We start from the raw sequence: 19,515 nt of genomic DNA, 5'->3' as shown, positions 1-19,515 counted from the left end.
CTTACAAATATTGTTGATTAATGTTTTGTTAAACTTGATTTTAGTTTTTTATAAATTAAAAAATTACGAGTCCTTATCTAATATATATATATATATATAATAATTTACATAGTAGAGAGATGTCCGACCTTTTTGAAATAAATAACATTTATTACTACTCTTTAAACAGTAACAATATTTACTATTTTTTGCTTTAAATTAAGTGTCTTTGTATATCCTAAATTTTATTTTAAAATGTTTCGATTTACATTTTCAATATAAAAACAGTTTTTTTATTAGTAATGTTTTATTAAACTATATTAATAAAAACGAAACATAAAATTTATGTCTTTTATTAATTTGTGTGTCATAACCACAATTAGTACTTCCTTTGGTTTTAAGCATTACATGTAGCTAAATTTTTGTTCGGATAGAATTGTTTTAAGAAAATAATTTACCCTAGGTAAGATTTTATATAGTACCCGATACAAGTGGACCAAACTCCAATGTATATTTTATTTGATTATTGTGTGTGTATATATTTATGTTGTAAAAATCCAACACTATCTATCTTTTCACATTCGTCACATCCCCACTAGAGAAAGAAAGAGATATTTGTCTCTCTCTCTCTCTCGTTTTCGCTTTCATATTGAGTTTGACTCTTCGCCAGCCACCGCCTCCTCTCTATCTCTCTCCATCAATGGCGACACCATACCTCTCCCTTCAACCTCTTTAAGTAAAAAAAAAAAAAACTTTTTGCTTTCTCTTTCTCCTCTCCCATACACTTCATTTCTCAAAACCCTAGATTCACCAAAATAAACCCTTCTCTTCTTCTTCTTGTCTTTATGTTCTTGTTTCTTTCATGTCCACATGGATTCTTGTAACAGTGGAAGCTTACAATCTTCGAGCGATGATCACGAGTCTTCATCAACTGGTGCTCCACAAGATCACTCCTCTTTCTTCCTCCCACCCTTCCAACCACCACCGTCTTCCTCCACCTACTACGGTGACCCAACAACCCTCTCTTCCTCCTCCTCCTCCTCCGCTACTTATCTAAACTTTGTCAACAATCTCATCTCCGACGACATTCTTAACCAAACTCATCTCCTCCCTCCTCAACCTCCACCACCTCCTCCTCCTCCTCCTCCCTCTTCTTCCCGAAACCCTAGAAAACGAACAAGAGCTTCAAGAAGAGCTCCTACAACTGTTCTCACCACCGACACTTCTAACTTCAGAGCTATGGTTCAAGAATTCACCGGCGTCCCTGCCTCTCCTTTCTCTCACCCTTTCTCCTCCACTACTCGCCGCTTCGATATTTTCCGATCTCCTTCCGATCCTCTTACTTATAACCCTTTTCGTCCTATCCCTCAAAAACCTTTGAATCCTTCAACATCTTCTTTACTCAACCTTCATCACCACACAACTACTTCCATGACGTTTCCTGATCTACCTCTCCCTCAAACTCACCAAGTTTCTACGTTCCAGTCTCTTTTATCTCATCAACATCATCATCAACCAACACTCTCCTCTCTTCACGACCTTGACTCGATGAATCTTGGAGCATTACAACAAAATCACCATCCTACGGCTGATGATGACAACCACCAGCTAATGATGAGGCAGTTCTCGGAGTTTGATCGCCGGACAGAAAAGCCACCGGAGATTCATAATAACATTTCCTCTTCTTCTTCAGCTCCGATCAAAGGCTCTTCAGGTACTACTACTACTACAACAACAACAGTTGATCCCTGGATTTGCCCTACAGATTCCAATAATTAAATATCATATTACATTATTTTTTAATAATTGAAACCTTATCTTAAAATCAGATTGTAGTCACTGAGATTGAATTATCATAATTTTTTTTACGAATGATATATTCCGTCGAAATATTTATTCTCATATCTAGTGATTATACTCTGTCTACACGTTACGATGACCCATAATGGGGTATATGATTCTCTCCACATGTTGTAAGTACTGTATGTAATATAATGTATCTATGTATATGTTTTTACGTTACAAATTTGGCTCTTAGGTCTTGAAGAGAATCTAATTCGGATTTGGTTCGTTGGTCTACAAGGACAGTTCACACGTGTAATGTGTTTTGTTCCATCGTTACTTTGACATATCTTCCCTCTATATATTATAGGTTTTGTAGTCTAATTAATGTCCCGGCAACTTTTTTTTAACTACTCTCCATCCCTGTCTGTACGAAATAAAAAGCTAGGTCTTAGTATTTGTCCCTTTCTTTTTCAATGTAGTTTTTTTTTTCTATTTTTGTTAAAATGTTTTCGACGTAGTTAGCTAGAGCCTAGAGATTCAAAATTACTCACATACATGTTTTTCTCTTACAATGTGTATATATATATATATATATATATATATATATATAAAAATATATGTTACATATGAAACTAACTACAAAATGAGATGTTTTCGTGAAATAATCAAATTATTTTTGTTTGATTCATTTCAACGTTGAGAGTTGTGTCCCATATTAAGTATCGCCTTAATAACAGATTAGTAGTTTAGTACTGCCAAAACATTTACGGACATTGTATAGTGAAGCTAGGACGTTCGAAATGGATTTCAATTTTTTTTTTTTTTTTGTTATATATATAATTTTTGGATTGTCAGATTATGGATAACAGTTTTAACTAAAATATAATCTAAATTAAATAACTAAAGTTTAACATTGTTTTATTTCCAAGCCCGGATTTAGTTTTCTTTTTTTAAGATATAGGAAAAATAAATTCATTTTTAACGATATTAAAGTATAGTTTAGTTTTTTGGATTTGATTATTTGAGTTCAATATTCAGATTGTCCGAATTGAATTCATCTTCTACTATCTATATATGTATCTCCGAAGACCTGTAAATTATGATGTTTTGTAAAAAGAATGTGATGGATGTTTTCATTAACGTTACTTGATTTTTCTTCAATCGCTAGATTAAACACTAATATTCTTGTAACTATTTAAGTTTGAATATTCTGCGATAGATAATTTACTATTTACTCTCGGTCGGGTTACGTTACTACTCCTTAAACATTACTATAGCTTCCGTAGAAGGCACGAGGTTGTGCCATATACAAAAATTAAAAGTAAACATTTCGGCTTATCAGAATAAATATATATGTATATAATAAACAAACGCATCGAAATTTATTTACCGAAATAGTAATGTGTAACATCTTTAACATAAAAAAAAAAGAATGTGTAACATTTGTAAATTTCCGGAATTCAATCAATTTTAAAATAAGAGTTCCTAAAAAACAAAGAAGAAAAGATAAGAGTTCTTCACCAGTTCAACAAAAAAAAAAGGTGATCTTACCAATGACATGCCAAAATAAGTCAACTTAACATATCTCTTTCCCTAGAAAGTTTGAATTTTACACAATTTAATAACCAAAATTTTGGTGTTGCATCAGATTTAGATTTTTCTAGACATGTAACAAAAATATTAACATATTAAATCTACTTTAGCACCCATTTGATCACATATCAAAAGTCAAACCTATTAAAAAAAGTGGTGTTTAAGTTAAAATAATAGTGTATCATCTCGGTGTAATTCATTAGGTAATTTGTCCCTTTCTGTTACAAATTTTACCTTCTCTCTTATACATAATTAAATATATAAAACTAAAACGCTTAAGAGAAACCAACTAATGATTTATAGCTTCTTCTTTTTTTGTTCAAAGATGATTTATAGCTTGTATCTCAGATACTCGTTGTCTTTGAGGCTTTGTGGCTGATATGAGAAATCACCTCCAGAATATGTTGAAAAGTATATTTCTTTTTCATTCAAATTAAACGTACATAGCATCCAGCTCTAGTGTTCATATTACTACAAAAAAAAAAAAAAAGCTCTAGTGTTCATATTCTAGTTCTTTACCACATTTGGACAGTACGTATCAAGTCAGCATAAGTTTTAAGATCTTTCTTCTTCTTGAAATTATATGTGAGAAACTTAAACTTTTTTTTTTTTGGTTATGGGTACTTTCTTTCTAATATTAAGCAGTAGCTGAATAAATTTAAAGGTAGAAAGTTCATTGCATATATTTTACTAACATCTCGTGAAGCAAATCTTATAAAAATTTGATTGCCTTTTGAGGATTAGGATGCTGGTAAGTCATTCCACACGGTGTGTTTCTTTGTTTTAAGTGATGATATGTTAGGTGACCTGCTTAAAAAAACCCTTTTGTAATTAGTTTACTATGAAAATTTAGCAATGATAAATTATTTTAAAAGAAAGAGTGTATAGTAGAAACTAGAAAGTGTTCACTAATCCTACTTCCTACATGATAGAGAAGAATGGTCAATGTACATATTGAGTCATCGCTATATATATGAAATTGAAAAGTATATGAAGTTTGAATATTTCTTCTGATTAATTTGGTGAAACGGTCTTTTTAATGTTATTATTGACCAGGCCAGACGGTCCTAATACGTTAAAGTTTGATTAACACTAAACAAAACCTAACATCTCAGAATGAATTAGTAAATTTAGACACGATAATATACATACTATATATATACGTACGTGTATGCATTTAGAAAACAATGATGAAAAAATGGTCGGGGGATCAAGTTGGGTAGATATTGAGGGCACGATGAAGATATAATAATCATAGGCATTTGAGGTGATTTATGTCTCTTTCTTATTTGGAATCATTTGAAATGGCCCACGCCAGAGAATATTATTATTTCTAGTAATTATGAGCATATACTCGATACGACATCTTCAAAACAGGTTTACATGCACAGAAAACATCTTCTCATACATTTATATAGCGTCTATTTTTTATTGTACATGTAATCTAATCAAGAGTGTGTTATATGAAAATGGAATATATAACTTCAATATATAACTTGAGACCAATAACCAAAAGGTTAAGTACGTAGAACCAACAATCAAGAGTGTGATAAGTCTAGTTGGGGCCATAGAGATGGTGACGAAAGCCTATATCGCTGAATATTTAAGTACAACTCAATACATAATATGTTCTTTTGGCTAAGTTTTGCCGTTTGCGACGACAACTACCTAGAGAGATTTTGAGAAAAAAGTTGATACTGTAGTGATCGGTTATATATCTGTTTCCAAGTTTCGGTAATTTTAAACTTGTAGTAAATGGTCAATAATTCTAAGTTTCCAACTATTTCACTGACCCATTTGCCTTATCCCTAGCTAGCTCTTTAATCCTGGTTCGACCGAGATGAATCATTGAGCTTTTCCATCAGTTCCGGTAACTCTATATCACTATATGTAATGGCGTGTCATTTGATGGGTCATTATGGGGACTATGTAACTTACTAACTTGATTAATCAATTCTTTAGCTTTCAATAGAATTTTTTATTTATCAAAAAATAGCAAACAAAACCGTCTAAATACACATTTTCATAGTCACTCTATCGTAAATAAATTATGGAACTCTAGAAAGCCACATATTTCAATCTCACACTTAAACACCTCAATTTGTTTTTTAATGTTAAATTTAGTGATCGAGAAAAAAAAAAAAGTTACAGTGAAAAGGAAAAATATTATGGAAACCTAAGAAAACTACCCAAAACAGAGTAGAAAAGCTAAATGTCTTCTGTATTACTCGTGCCACATAGATAGTCTAAGGCATGTTCGATTTTTCTTTTTTCTTTTCGAATTAGGGATTGAGGAAGAGGGTTCTTGGCCTCAAATTTATCCTTTCATCTGAGTCAGTTCTCAAAAATATATGCTTTAATGTTCACTAACAACATACTTTGACATATAGATAGACTATTAAGTGAAATAAATAAACAATATATTATAATTTTTAAATAATACCTCTAAATCATTGGTTATTTTATTAATTTGCAAGTTTTCATTATAAATTCTACTTAATTTTGTAAATGTATAGATAAAATAAATAAAAAATCCTTTCAAAAAAGAAAATGTATAAATCACATCAGACGCTTTCATTATAATCAAAGTTTTTCATTATATATCACTTGAGAATTTTTCAAACATTTATATTAGACTCTAATATCCTATCTAGAAACTCATTTATAAAATAAATATCAAAATATTGTTCATGTTTTTGTTAGCGAATAAGTAAAGTTTTCAAACATGTGGTGTAGGTTTTAGTTTTAGGTGATTTTATGCCCGCCAATCACAAGACAAGACATGTGTTAAAACCTGTTATGGTTATGATTCAAGTTTCTCATTGGTTTAATGGTTTAATTGGATCATTGAGGATTGAGTCTGGTTATTGCTGGTTTAGTGAAGTGGTTAAAACCGGTTAAGCAGAGTTGAAGGATTAGAGAGTCTCTAACTGCAGTGGAGGGTTTCTGTTACTTAACAAGATTCTGTTATAGATCATCGATCATTCTCATACTTTGTATCTTTTTCTTTGTTCTTGTAATCTAGTGAGAGAGAGCAGAGAGAGAGAGATTCAGTTCCACCATTGTTGACATTGTAAGCTCTGGTTTTGAGCAAACACTTCTTGATAGTGAATTTTCCGGATTGATTCGGCTCCGGACGTAAGCTTGATCACATCGATCAGCTGAACCGACTTAACAAACTCGCCTCTTGTTCTCGTTTACTTTCGTGTTGATTCTGATTTTCAAGTCGCGTGTGTGTTTGTGTTGAAGTCGTTGTTCATTTCATTGTGTGAGATTGAAGTAAAGAGAGATCAAATCTATAACAACATGGACAAGATATACGTTCAGCTATCTCTTGACATATTTCAAAGATACCATCTTTTACCATAATTAATTTGGAAACTTAAAATTTTAAGTAAACCATGAGGGTTTCTTACCATCAGCTGTTACTTTACCCTATTATAAGGGACATCAACTGCCCATACCTTCTCAGTTGCTTGTCTAATGCTTCATATTGTTTGATCTTACTAGAAGTAAAGTGTAATTCCAGTCTTTACCCATAATTCATGTGTAATGGATAATTTTTATGAATAATCTACTTCCATTGACAAGAGAGATCATCCCGTGACAATTCTTTTTGATAGGGTTCATAACTTCTCGATTAGCCTTTATTTGTATAATATAGATCTAATTTGGGTCTTCATGCAACATTCTTTACAAAAACAAAAAAAAAATCGTTTTTTAATTATACACTTTCTTTGTGTTCATTTGCATGACGGGAGCCCATAATTAGATCTTAATTAGGGATGCTGAAGTATTTGTAAGTGTCACATGTTACTACCGGAACTATGCTTTGTGACCATCGGGAACACTATAGCTGACTACAACTAGTTAGTTGAAAGACCTGGCATAAGGTTTTGGTCTTATTTTGGGGTTTTGTATTCTAATTTCTTGTGTTTGTGAAACACATTACAGATCTAAACTTAATGCATGTAATGTAATATAGATAGTAAATCTATATAAGATGGTTATTATGATCTCTAACAAACAACCTAACTAATCCCGGAAACCATAATAAGAACCTCTTCAATTACTAAACCTCACTCAATTCAGCTACATTTGAGTGCTTTAACATCATATGTTCCATCTAGAACTTACATCATTTAAGTTATGTGTGAGAGTGTACCCCCCTTAGTTCTTTTGACCGATACACAAACCACCCTAGCATGTGTCGTTTCAGCTAGTCTTCTATCACTTTTTGTGGACTTCCTCTTCACTATGCACAACACTTAGCATATATAAGATCTTTCGACCTTTCTCTGTTTTTTTTTTTTTTTTTTCAGTTAACATATACAACTAATTAATATTTTCAATGAGTTTAGTGCATTTTTTCAACAGATAGAACATTCAAGACTTACATGTTTCAACTTAAGAAGTATATATTACCTTAAGTTATGCTGCAATTGTAATGAATTATGTCAAAAGGGGAAACGTACGATAAGAAAATTACATGTGTGAAAATCTGAAAGAAAGAAAGAAATGAGAGTAAGTTGCATCAAAGTTAGAGCTGGTTTCTCATGATGAAAACTTAAAAGAGTTATGCTGCAATTGGGGCATTATTTTTGTCTGCCTTAATGCTTTGTCTACTGAACTTCAACAACAACCCCACTTATGTTTCCACTCTCCTCTCTCATTTTCCTCTGCCTTATGAAGAGAATTCAACGTGTTAAATTCTCTGAAAATATTAACTTTTATATACATGATAAAAAAATTATTGAATACATTTTTCTAATAAATCTTAAAGATATCTTGATACAAAAAAAAAAGAAAGAAAAAACGGAGCCAATTCGATCATGGGAGAATTAATATATGTCCAATATACACCCAATACGTAGTTGAAATCATTCTCCACGCTCAACTATAACATATCAAAATCATTGCACTCAAACTTCAACATGTTCTTATAATTTAAACATCTTTGTTAGATATGTTGGAAAATGATTGTGATCATGTTTTATAATTTTGTTAGACTTGTGATTTATTTTCTAAAACCATCTATACATTTATTGATAACCTTAGCTTTGTAAATAGGGAATGTTTACGGACAAACTTTTAAAAAAGTGTCTAATCACATAATATTCTCTTGTAAATATTACATCTCATATGTATTGCTAAAACACATGCAAGCGTTTTTCCGATAAGATATCGTTTTATGTTGTGATGTAGAATCCATGATTGATTTGTTTTTTTTTTTTAGTTTTGTCTTTTGTATTGCTAAAATGTATTTCTTTTTCTTGTATTTTTTGTGAAATTTTGGTCTTTCGATTAACCCTGTTTATTTAAGAATGAAAAAAATAAATTAAAATTATCATCCTAAAAATAAATTAGTAAGAATTTGCAAGCTTCCACTTTCCATGGGCCAGACACGGACACATGCTTCTGGGGGCCGTCACCTAATGTACCAAAGTCCAACATCCTTTCTGATATATAAGGGTTCATTATCACTTAAATTTAGCCCAAATTTTAATTTGATTTCAAACTCTTAGGCCTCTCTCTAAAACTCTATCAACATGCTAAAGAAAATGCTAAACTAATTTGACAATACGAAAATGCTAAAGTAAACTCTTTTATTCCTAAATAATTGATTTTCTAGAATTTTCACACATATTAAATATTAATTATAAATATATTACTTTTTGTAATCAATGATATATCTACATATACATTTTTGCAGCCATTTTGTGAAATAAATCCTGTAGTTGGAATTTATTTACAATGCTTGCAACTGGATTTTAATGTTTGCTTTTGATAATTAGAAAAAAAATCTTCAAATTAAATATTTGACATTTAACAATCTTTTCTAAATCTCTCCACATTAACTACACGATGAGTTACTAAAATAAAACTTTTAAAATATTTAATATCATTTAATTATTACAAAATAAATGGTTTTTTTACGGGACGGGTTGGTGGGACGGGTTTGACAGGACGTTACTTAATAACAATTGTAAACTATAAAATAAAAATATTTTATAGATAGATATAATTTGCAAACTTTTATGTATAATAACTTAAAAAAATAAATTGTTCATGCGGTGTACTGCGGGTTAAAATCTAGTATTCAATTATTTTTCTTAAAGTTTACAATTAATAAATATTGAAATAATCTTTAAAACAATTTTCTTTATACAAAATATATTAATTATTTAGGAACAGGGAGAATATTTTAGTTCAAAATGAATCTCACGTACCTTTTTTTTTTGTTCCTCTGATTACTTAAACCGTGGTATAAGCTTACAAAAGCCTGAAAAAAACAACCGGAGTCGAAGCTCGCAAATTCTTACTAACATAAACCGGAATTTCAAGAGACATGCAATGATTTAGTATATAGTGGATCCACTTTTGTTTCCAAAATTCTAATTAAAAATCCAACTAAATGCTGGTATACAAAATTGTGGTATGAAGTGTCGAAGGAATTTAGCAAACTACTTTTTCAAAAATTCACATAAATGATTTAGACTAAACAAAGTGATTATAACGACATACTATGTAATAAAATACAAACTAAATGTTTTTTTCTTCAAAAGTTAACCCTTTTTTATGAAGTTGTTCATCATCCATTGGCGAACAAAAATGATTTTGGATTCTAGTTCACTTGAGAAGAACGGTATTCCTAACAGAAATGGTCGAAAACACCGTAAAAATTAGAAGGTGTTATGAACTATAACGCAAACAAAGTTAATATTATTATAATCTATATATATGTATATATTTCAGGTAATGAAGTTTATAATAAAGAAGAAGAGAGGCGAGAGACGAGTGGAGAGTATAATTAAAGTGTAACTTTATTATTACTCTCTCTACATCTACTCACCAAAGTTTAGAAAATGAAGCATATATAGTAAGTATAGGAATGGATAAATATCGTATAACTTGGTAAACAAGACACTTGGTCCCAAAGTTATATATATGGATAAGGAGATGAGATCAAGGTGATGGATAATCATAAGTTTATTTTATAACACTTTCCCTAGAGTATCCATCATTTTTGTCTCGTTAAAAACTTTATCATGGAAAAATTTATTAGGATAAAAACCATGACAAGAGAAAAAGAGTACAGTGACGTGAATTCCCATTCGAAAAGACTTCACAGGTCTCATAGATGATGTATTTCGATCATTCTCTTCGCTCCTTTTGATCTCGTCAATATATGACAAAGATTTTCGAAGAGAGATAGACCTTTATTTTCATGTCTATCTTTTACATGTTGTTTGCTGCCTCGTTAAAAACCTTTTCATAGAAAAATCCAGTGTGATAAAAACCATGATAAGGAAAAAAGAGTACAATCACGCTCATCATCATATGTCTCCCTCTAGAAGCATCTTCTTCAAAAGATGCATTTTGATATGTGAATATGTGAAGAACCTTTCTGAATGTTGTAGCTGGAAGAGCCTTTCTGCTACATTGTTTCTTGAGCGAATGTACTGGAAATCAACTTCTTGATTCTGCTTGAGGTCTTGAATGTAACAGAAGAATCTTAGAGAAATTTGTCTTGTCATGTCGCTCTTGACATATCTTCCTTTGAATTGGGAAACATATGCAACATTGTCTTGTTGTTGGCTCTTCACTGGTGACTATATTGCTTGCTTCTTGTATATTTTGATGGCGTTTATCTAAGTCATACAGATTTTTGACATGTTTCATGAAGCACAATAATTTTGGCATGACTTGAGCAAGCAACGACCTAAGTCTGCTACTTTTGAAATGTCGCGAGGTTGTTGTTTTGCGATATAATTTTATATCGATCTGATATAAATCTTTCATCTACAAAACCAACTAAACCAAATTTGAGATTTCTAGAATAAAATAAGTTCAAGTCAATCTAACCTTGCAGATAATATAAGACATATTTTCACTTATCTCGATGTCTAGCCGAAGGAGATGAGTTAATCGTGCAAATAAATCTATAGCAAATGATGGGTACAATTCACAAAATATATAAATACTCATCAGCATTTATATATAATGTTTTATGAACATATATATAGAGTCGACTTCCTTTAGAAGTGACTAATATAACATCAATTACTTTAGATGTTTAGTTGGAATATCTGGAGACACTTTTGTCCTTCAAAGATCTTTTATTCTAATTTAACTCTTTAAGAGTTTTGATGATGTTCAAAATCATCATGTTTATAACTTCCCGGGAATATAATTATGATATCATATATCTTTCAGGGATTAGTCATTCAGACATCTTATGAGACGTAGTTCAAGTCATTTATATAGCATTAATTTAATATCGAGTGATTTTGACAAATCCCGGCGCGATACACAGTTTCGTCTTAAGTATCATAATACTCTTTTTGATGCTTGAACCATTTGTCGAGAAATTACTCGTTTCTTATACGAGATTAATATAGACTTGATTGTCTCTTTATTTATTGGCCAATATATATCTCTTTACGCTCACAACACGGAGATTCATGATCCTCATTAATTACATTACGCGTTACATCATAGATCATTTTTCTAGTCGACATTATATTGTTTTTGCTTTGCTTTGGTTCCATATTTGCAGTAATGACATGGTTAATCCAGATCTCTTAATCATTATAAATAATTTTATTTAGGTACCTGATCTCGTTATTAACCATGTCAATCGGTCTCTTTACTCCTCTTGAGGAGTATATATGCTCCTCTTTTAAGAATTCAATCCTCTGTATAATAATTTATTCTTTTTATTTTTGATGACCTATATTTGGAACCAAAGTTGTTTATCACGTTCTTTAATGTGTTCTAGACAATAATATATCATCCGCCAGAGACATATTTTTGGAGCATTCTTTAGCTGGGATATGACATTTTTTATGAACTCGCTAAATTCATATTTATTTGTATGAGGATCAATAATTTTATAAAATTTTGTTCATCAGCTGTTTGCATTTGGTTTGTAATTTATTCTGAATAGTGATCATTTTCAACATTTGAACTCTTAAGTTCATATTTATGTGTTCAAAGATCCAAACTATTCAATAATTCTCCCATAGTGATGGGGAACTTTTATCATCAACATGATAATTTGTAAATCTTGCAATTAGCACATCTCTAAAATATGGCTCAATATTAATAGAGCGAAAACTTATCTCCAAGGGCGGATTTAGGTGCAAACCTACATGGGCACGTGCCCCACACTACTATGGAAAATTTTAAGCTTATAGTTATAATTACTCGATTGCTACATGGCAAAATTAGACAAATTCTTTCCAGTGCCTAAGACAGTGAATGGAGACATAGTATTTACGGATTTTAAAGTGAGAGTGTGTAAAACGTGATTTTTCACCAATCAATAAAACAAAAAAATAAATTGCGTTTTTCAAAAAAAAAAAAAGAAGCAGATGCGGATTTCAAAGGATAATAACACAGAACCGCATTTCAAAACTGTCACACTCCTTTTAAGCAGTGATCCAATAAAAATGCTTGTACAATATTATCTTCTTTTATAATTTCTTTTTTTTATTAATTGTTTTTTCTGTATATTGATAAATCAGTGAAGAGAGAATTCACGTACACAACACAAAAATTCATTCTCTCTCATCATACTCTTTTTTTCTTTCTACTTTGTTATTAAAGAAATTTGCCAACCCCCATTAAAGATAATTATTTGTGTATATTGTTTATAGAGTTTTTTAACCACACAACACTATCAACTTAGAACAAGATTATATTTTAATGAAATGTATATAGAATTCATATTCCGGTTTATGTGAAAGCATGATTAATCCATTGAACATCCTGCTCTTACTTTTTGTAATATACGTGTATATTGCATAGTAATTAGCTTAGTTTGTAACTAGCTTAGTTTGTCAACTAGCTTAGTAATTAGCTCATATACACGTGTATGTAGCATACGTGTTAAATATACATGTGTAACTCGTTTAATTTGTCAAATAAAACCAGTGATCTATATCGTATTTTATATAAAAGTGTTGTTGTAATATGTATAAAATTAAAAAAATATATATATAAATAGATGCAAGAGTAAAAGTACGAGACATACATATATAATAATTTATTTTCTAATTTAGAAATTGTTGGATTTTATTGAATGTAGAATGGCGTCCAATCGTCGACGGAACACAAACCCTTCCAGACGAACAGATTCAACTCATCCCATTGAAATTTTAACTCCTCCTACAGAAACAACAATATGGGTAAATTTAGTATTTTATATATATATATATATATATTAAAAATTTACTTTAATTTGATAGAATAAATAACATTGTATTCACGAAATTTGTAGAACAAAGACAAGTACAAATGGACGTACATACATGAAAAAACATTAATTCAATTGTTCGACGAAGCAATTGCCATGAATAATTATACTCTCAAGAATCCTACTGCTATCGGTAGAGAGTATATGGTTGAAAAGTTCAATATAGCATTCAACATGAATATAACTTATAGTTTTTTCAAAAACAAGCTTGATAAATTCAAAAAAAGTTACAAGAGGTGGAAAGCTCTTACGCACAAAAACAGGCATCACGGTTGATCCTGATACATCTTTCATAAATGCATCTGACGCATGGTGGACTGAACAAGAGTTTGTAAGTACATCAAATATTTGTATTAATCAATTATAATTCAAAATTTTGGTATCACGTATCTAAATTATTTTAAAATTACAGGGATGCAAATTAACAAAAAGCTTGAACCGAAAACCGCCTGTATTTTGGGACGTGATGCAACGATGTCTCGTAGTACATGATGTTCAATCACAATCTCAACATTCTGCTCGTCAAAGAAGAGAACAATTGATCCACGAGCATGGAGTTGATGAAGAAGGTGAAGATTACTCAGATAGTGACAGTGGTAACATGCCACAAACCGAGGTTCCTGAAACGCAAGAAGAAGAAGAAGTGTATCGTGTTACCATTGATGATGATGAAATATTCCAAAATTCTGCTGCTAGAAGGCAACAACGAGGTAGGCCAAATTTTTGGTCAACCGCTAGACGTGGAAGTAGTGCACAAAGATCTGGAGGAAGCTCACGAGTTTCTATTGGAAGTGGTTCACGAGGAAGTCAGAGACGACAATCCTTTGAAACAACAATACAAGACATCATCACTGGCTTCAGAGAATTCCAACGACAAAGTTTTCAACAACTTCGTCCTGGTGCTTTTGACCAAGATGATTACGATGAATTTAAAAAGGCGGAAGCGATATTTATCGCGCTAAATCTTCCCAAGCACACTATATTTCATTGATATAGCTGCAAGCACTGACGAGGATAAGGTACAACTGTTAGAAGCTATGACTGGTGTTTCACGCAACAACCAAGATGTGCTAAAACAGTTGGGTTCAGACCATTCATTTGGGAGTCCACATTTAGGAGGTATATCATCTAGAAGTCCATCCTCCGTTGGTAATAATTTGGGAGGGCAAAATTCACCCGGTTTTTGGGGTCCCAATTATCCACAGTGGGGAACACCACCAAACGTTGCACAGTGAGGAACACCACCAAATGCTCCACAGTGGGGAACACCACCAAATGCACAGTGAGGCACGCCACCAAATGTTCCACAATGGGGAATATCACCAAATGCTCCACAATGGCGGGAAACAGAAAATTTTTAACAAGGTGGTTCAAGCGGAACGACTTCAACAAATGTTCAATATGGATTTTCAGTTGGAGGTCAAGTAGATGGTGCAACAACTGAAACTCCACCAATAATTCAACAAACATCATCATTTGGTCTCGGTTTCACAAATTATTTTGAAACTGGACAAATGCGACAAACACCTAGACCAGGAGGTCTCTTAATATTTAGGCAACTCCGCAAGGATCCAATGCAAGTCATCATAGTGATGTAGGAGATGAAGATTAGTTTGTGTTATTTGTGGTTTATCAATCTCATTTATGTTTTGAAATAATTTAAGTTTTTTTTTTTAGTTTAAATTTGAATTTATTTTTAATTTATGTTTGTAAAATAATCTATGACTAATGCAAGAAATCGTTTGTATTGAATTTCAGGCATTTCGTATATGTCAGTTGCGATCACAAGACCTTAACAATCTAAGTTACGAAGAAAGAATTGAATTGTGGAATTTGGAAAATGAACAATTTAAAGAGTTAGTAATTTAACCAGCTTTGAATTATTTTGACCGATATTTTCAAAGAGCACCCGTCCAAAATGATAGAGGTTTGGGATGGAGAAATATATGGCGTCGACTACAGTAAGATGATGCTGCTTGTCTTCAATTATTACGGATGTCACTTCCATGTTTCACGACATTGTGTAATATGTTGCAAACAAATTATGGTCTTCAACCAACATTGAATATAAGTATTGAAGAAAGTGTTGCGCTGTTTCTACGGATATGTGGGCACAATAAAGTTCAAAGAGATGATGGTTTAAGATTTGGACGAAATCAAGAAACTGTGCAAAGAAAATTTAGAGAAGTTCTTACGGCAACAGAATTATTAGCATGTGATTATATTAGAACTCCGACAAGAGAAGAACTCTATCGAATTCCTGAAAGACTTCAAGTAGACCGAAGATATTGGCCATATTTTAGTGGATTCGTTGGAGCTACGGATGGGACACATGTGTGCGTAAAAGTAAAGCCTGAGTTACAGGAAATGTATTGGAATCGGCACGATAATGCATCCTTGAATATCATGGCAATATGTGATTAAAATATGTTATTCACATATATCTAGAATGGAGCACCAGGTTCTTGCCACGATACAGCTGTTCTACAAATAGCACAACAAAGTGATTCCGAGTTTTCTTTGCCTCCGTTAGAGAAGTATTATCTGGTTGATTCTGGCTACCCAAACAAACAAGGATTTCTAGCTCCTTATAGATCGTCACGAAATCGAGTTGTGAGATATCATATGTCTCAATTCTATTCTGGTCCTCCTCCTAGAAACAAACATGAACTGTTTAACCAATGTCACGCATCTTTATGTTATGTTATCGAGAGAACTTTTGGAGTTTGGAAAAAAAAGGAAGTTTCTTTCTGATTTTCCAAGATATAATGTTCATGTTCAAAAAAGAGTGGTAATTGCTACAGTGGGATTACATAATTTCATCAGAATTTCAAACTTCTCAGATGCAGATTTTGCAGATGTAATGACAGAGGCAAATATAAACAACATAGATTTTGATCATGATTTAGATGATATAGAAGCAACAGATATAGCAGATGGAGAACATATGACGCAAATAAGAGACAATATTGCAAATATGTTATGGGAAAATCAAAGTAATAGATAATATTTTTTAATATTTTTTATGATGAAATTAGTCGACGCATGTAACAATATGTATATTACAAAATTAAATTTCTATTTTGATCAATTTTTGTATTACTGGTGTATAAATATCTGTTATTGTTTTTTTATTAACATAAAAATTTAATTAATTATTAATATATATATATAATCTATAATCCGCACCGCAAATATTTTTTCACCAATCAAACATTATTCTATACCGCTTATTTTGTATAAACCGCACTTGTCCCGCAAATATATTTCTTCCGCACGTACCGCAGTTGAACCGTACCGCACTGTAATAACGCTTTGCCCGCACAACAAAAAACGCGGTTACTATTCGGACCCTAAGACTAAATATAAAATTAGATTCACTCTCTATTTTCCTTCTTATTCGTTTATCTTACTTCTTCTAATTAATACTCGTGCAATAAATAGTTCTTTCCTCTCAACAAAACATTTTGTTTCCTTTCATAATTTCAGTATTCCACCATTAACACTAATTTATATTTATTTCTCTAAATTTAGTTTTTTTTTTTCTTTTCTTAATGGCTATATATGTCTGCAAGTAAATATTTATACATGTAGTTTAAATATTCTTATAATATTATAAACAAATTTTCAAAACCATACAAAATTTATGAAAAATTAGTAAATGTAACATTTTTAGCTATGTTATATTATATACTTTTGTTATTTATAGATAATTAATATTGCCCCATATAGAAAAAAAGTTCTAAATCCACCACTGCTTATCTCCAACATCTATAAATTTCATCCTCTTTGGATAATATTTTATATGGTGAAGAAGAGCATTTATAATATATATTTCACACCCACAAAATTTAAAATGATAAATATTTGATCTCTAATCATGTATAAATAACATGAGAGAAATATTTCTTATGAATCGTTGGCCTTATATATAATTATTACTACATGCAAAACTGCATGTTCCATGTAAAATCATGGAGATTAAATCACCATGAATCGTTTTGCAATCTCTTGGATTTCCGTTATGAACGATTCATTAAAGCTTAATTTGAGTAAACATCATTTTTAGATGTTCCACTTTATCTTAAAGTCATAAATTTTAGGATATGACATCATTAGAGTTATCTCGGTTTGGATGTCAAATTCACTAAAGTTTATCGACTTATTATCGATGTGGGATTCCTTTAATTCTCCCCCTCGAGATAATAACTCTTCAAATTCATTCATCTGGAAATGAAACCCACTTTAGGATCAATAACATATCCGAACGGAATTATGTATTTAATTTTGGATCCTTTTAAAAATGTGGGACTTGTAATTACCCCTTTCAAGATTATGGCTTACCAAGCTTATTTATCTTGGACCGAATCTCATTTTAGATTGGTTGGGATTTAATTTGGAGGTTATTAAGAAAGTCGACCATTATATACAATGAGCTTATTAAAATAAATAATGCTGATTTGGCTAAGAATCATATGATTCTAGAGGCATAGCCTACCACAGAATGAAAGAGGAGGTATACAATCATCGACTCCATATTATATAAATATTCATCCTAAATTAAATATTACCATCTTTATTTTTGCATGATACATATTTGTGTCTCCATTATGGTCAAATATTTGACACGCATTAATTTATAGTCTCAATATAATAATTATAAAATAAATATCTTGAAACTATACAAGTTTCTTTGAGATTTTGGAGAACGCAAAGCATCGATTATTATGAATCTGATGCATTTGGAAGTCGAGAGACTAGCTCACCTAGATCTTCCCATTATTTATGCACTCTCTAAACATATATCAACAAGTGTTTCATATATTCTCATAAGAAAACTATATTATTAATTTTAAAAATATATCTTAATGTTTTTAAATATTATGTAACACATATTTATTCTTTATGAATAAAATAAATAAAATAAGCATATAAATTAATAATAATAATTTATGGACTATAGCCTTTTTATAAAAGAATTCAGGAGGCATCACCTTCTATATAAGAATTTAATAGGTATAGCTTTTGTTTGATCGTATAGAAGGAGGAATAGCCTACCATATACAACGATCAATTCCGAAAAAAGCGTAACCTTTCATTTGATCGTTAAGGAAACATAGCCTACCATATATATAACGATCAATTCCAGAAAAAACATAGCTTTTTTATTTTATTTGATTGTGAATGAGGCAGACCCTACTACTTATATCGATCAATCCGGAAAAAGATATATTCTCACAAATCATGATGTCTTTACCGTTTGAGCGTTTACGAAATAAGTAAAATTTTTGTTATTTAATTCATTTATGTTTATAAAATAAATAATAATTTATATATATATATATATATATATATATTTGAAGTAATGAAGTTTATAATAAAGAGGAAGAGATGCAGATGAATGGAGAGTATAATTAAAGTGGAACTTTATTACTACTCTCTCTACATCTACTCACCAACGTTTACAAAATGAAGAATATGTATAATAAGTTTAGAAATGGATAAATATCATATAACTTGGTAAGCAAAATACTTGGTCCCCAAATTATTTATATGGATAAAGAGATGAGATCACGGTGATAGATAATCATAAAAATGTTATAAACTATAATGCAAAAAAAAAAATATATAATATTTGTTTAATATATGTATAAGAAAGAACAAAGGAAGAGAGAAGAACGTAGAGGGTTGCTCTTTTTCTTATTATTTCACTACACAAATGAAACTATGAGATGTATATATAGGAAGATTAATGAATAAATTATTCAAAACTTGGGGACAAAGTTTTATAATAGCTTGGGAGTGCAAGTGTTAATAATGGATAATTATCCGATCTCAACACTTTCCCTTAATTATCATTATTATTACTGTCTCGTTAACAATTTTATTATGGAAAA

At 31.0% G+C, this 19,515-nt stretch overlaps 2 protein-coding genes and 2 long non-coding RNA genes across 4 annotated transcripts; 2 read left to right on the top strand and 2 right to left on the bottom strand.

The window, feature by feature from the left end:
* The first annotated feature begins 460 nt into the window (after window positions 1–460).
* Window positions 461–2,297, top strand: AT1G35830 (VQ motif-containing protein). Its single transcript, NM_103283.2, has one exon. The coding sequence runs from the start codon at window positions 850–852 to the stop codon at window positions 1,756–1,758; it is 909 nt and encodes a 302-aa protein (NP_174819.1). The 5' UTR covers window positions 461–849; the 3' UTR covers window positions 1,759–2,297.
* AT1G06937 lies at window positions 2,097–2,315 on the bottom strand. Its single transcript, NR_139169.1, has one exon. It is a non-coding gene; the product is annotated as an other RNA (long non-coding RNA).
* A 5,691-nt stretch (window positions 2,316–8,006) lies between these two features.
* AT1G06933 lies at window positions 8,007–8,265 on the bottom strand. The gene has a single exon (NR_139168.1). It is a non-coding gene; the product is annotated as an other RNA (long non-coding RNA).
* A 5,449-nt stretch (window positions 8,266–13,714) lies between these two features.
* AT1G35820 (heat shock protein) lies at window positions 13,715–14,853 on the top strand (the record flags this gene model as incomplete). Its single annotated transcript, NM_103282.2, has 4 exons — window positions 13,715–13,765; window positions 13,863–13,949; window positions 14,031–14,517; window positions 14,615–14,853. 4 exons carry the CDS (start codon window positions 13,715–13,717, stop codon window positions 14,851–14,853), a joined length of 864 nt encoding a protein of 287 aa, NP_174818.2.
* Between the last annotated feature and the right edge of the window lie 4,662 nt (window positions 14,854–19,515).

Source organism: Arabidopsis thaliana (assembly GCF_000001735.4).
Source record: "Arabidopsis thaliana chromosome 1 sequence".
Taxonomy (NCBI): domain Eukaryota; kingdom Viridiplantae; phylum Streptophyta; class Magnoliopsida; order Brassicales; family Brassicaceae; genus Arabidopsis; species Arabidopsis thaliana.
This window is presented reverse-complemented; position numbering and strand designations above follow the sequence as displayed.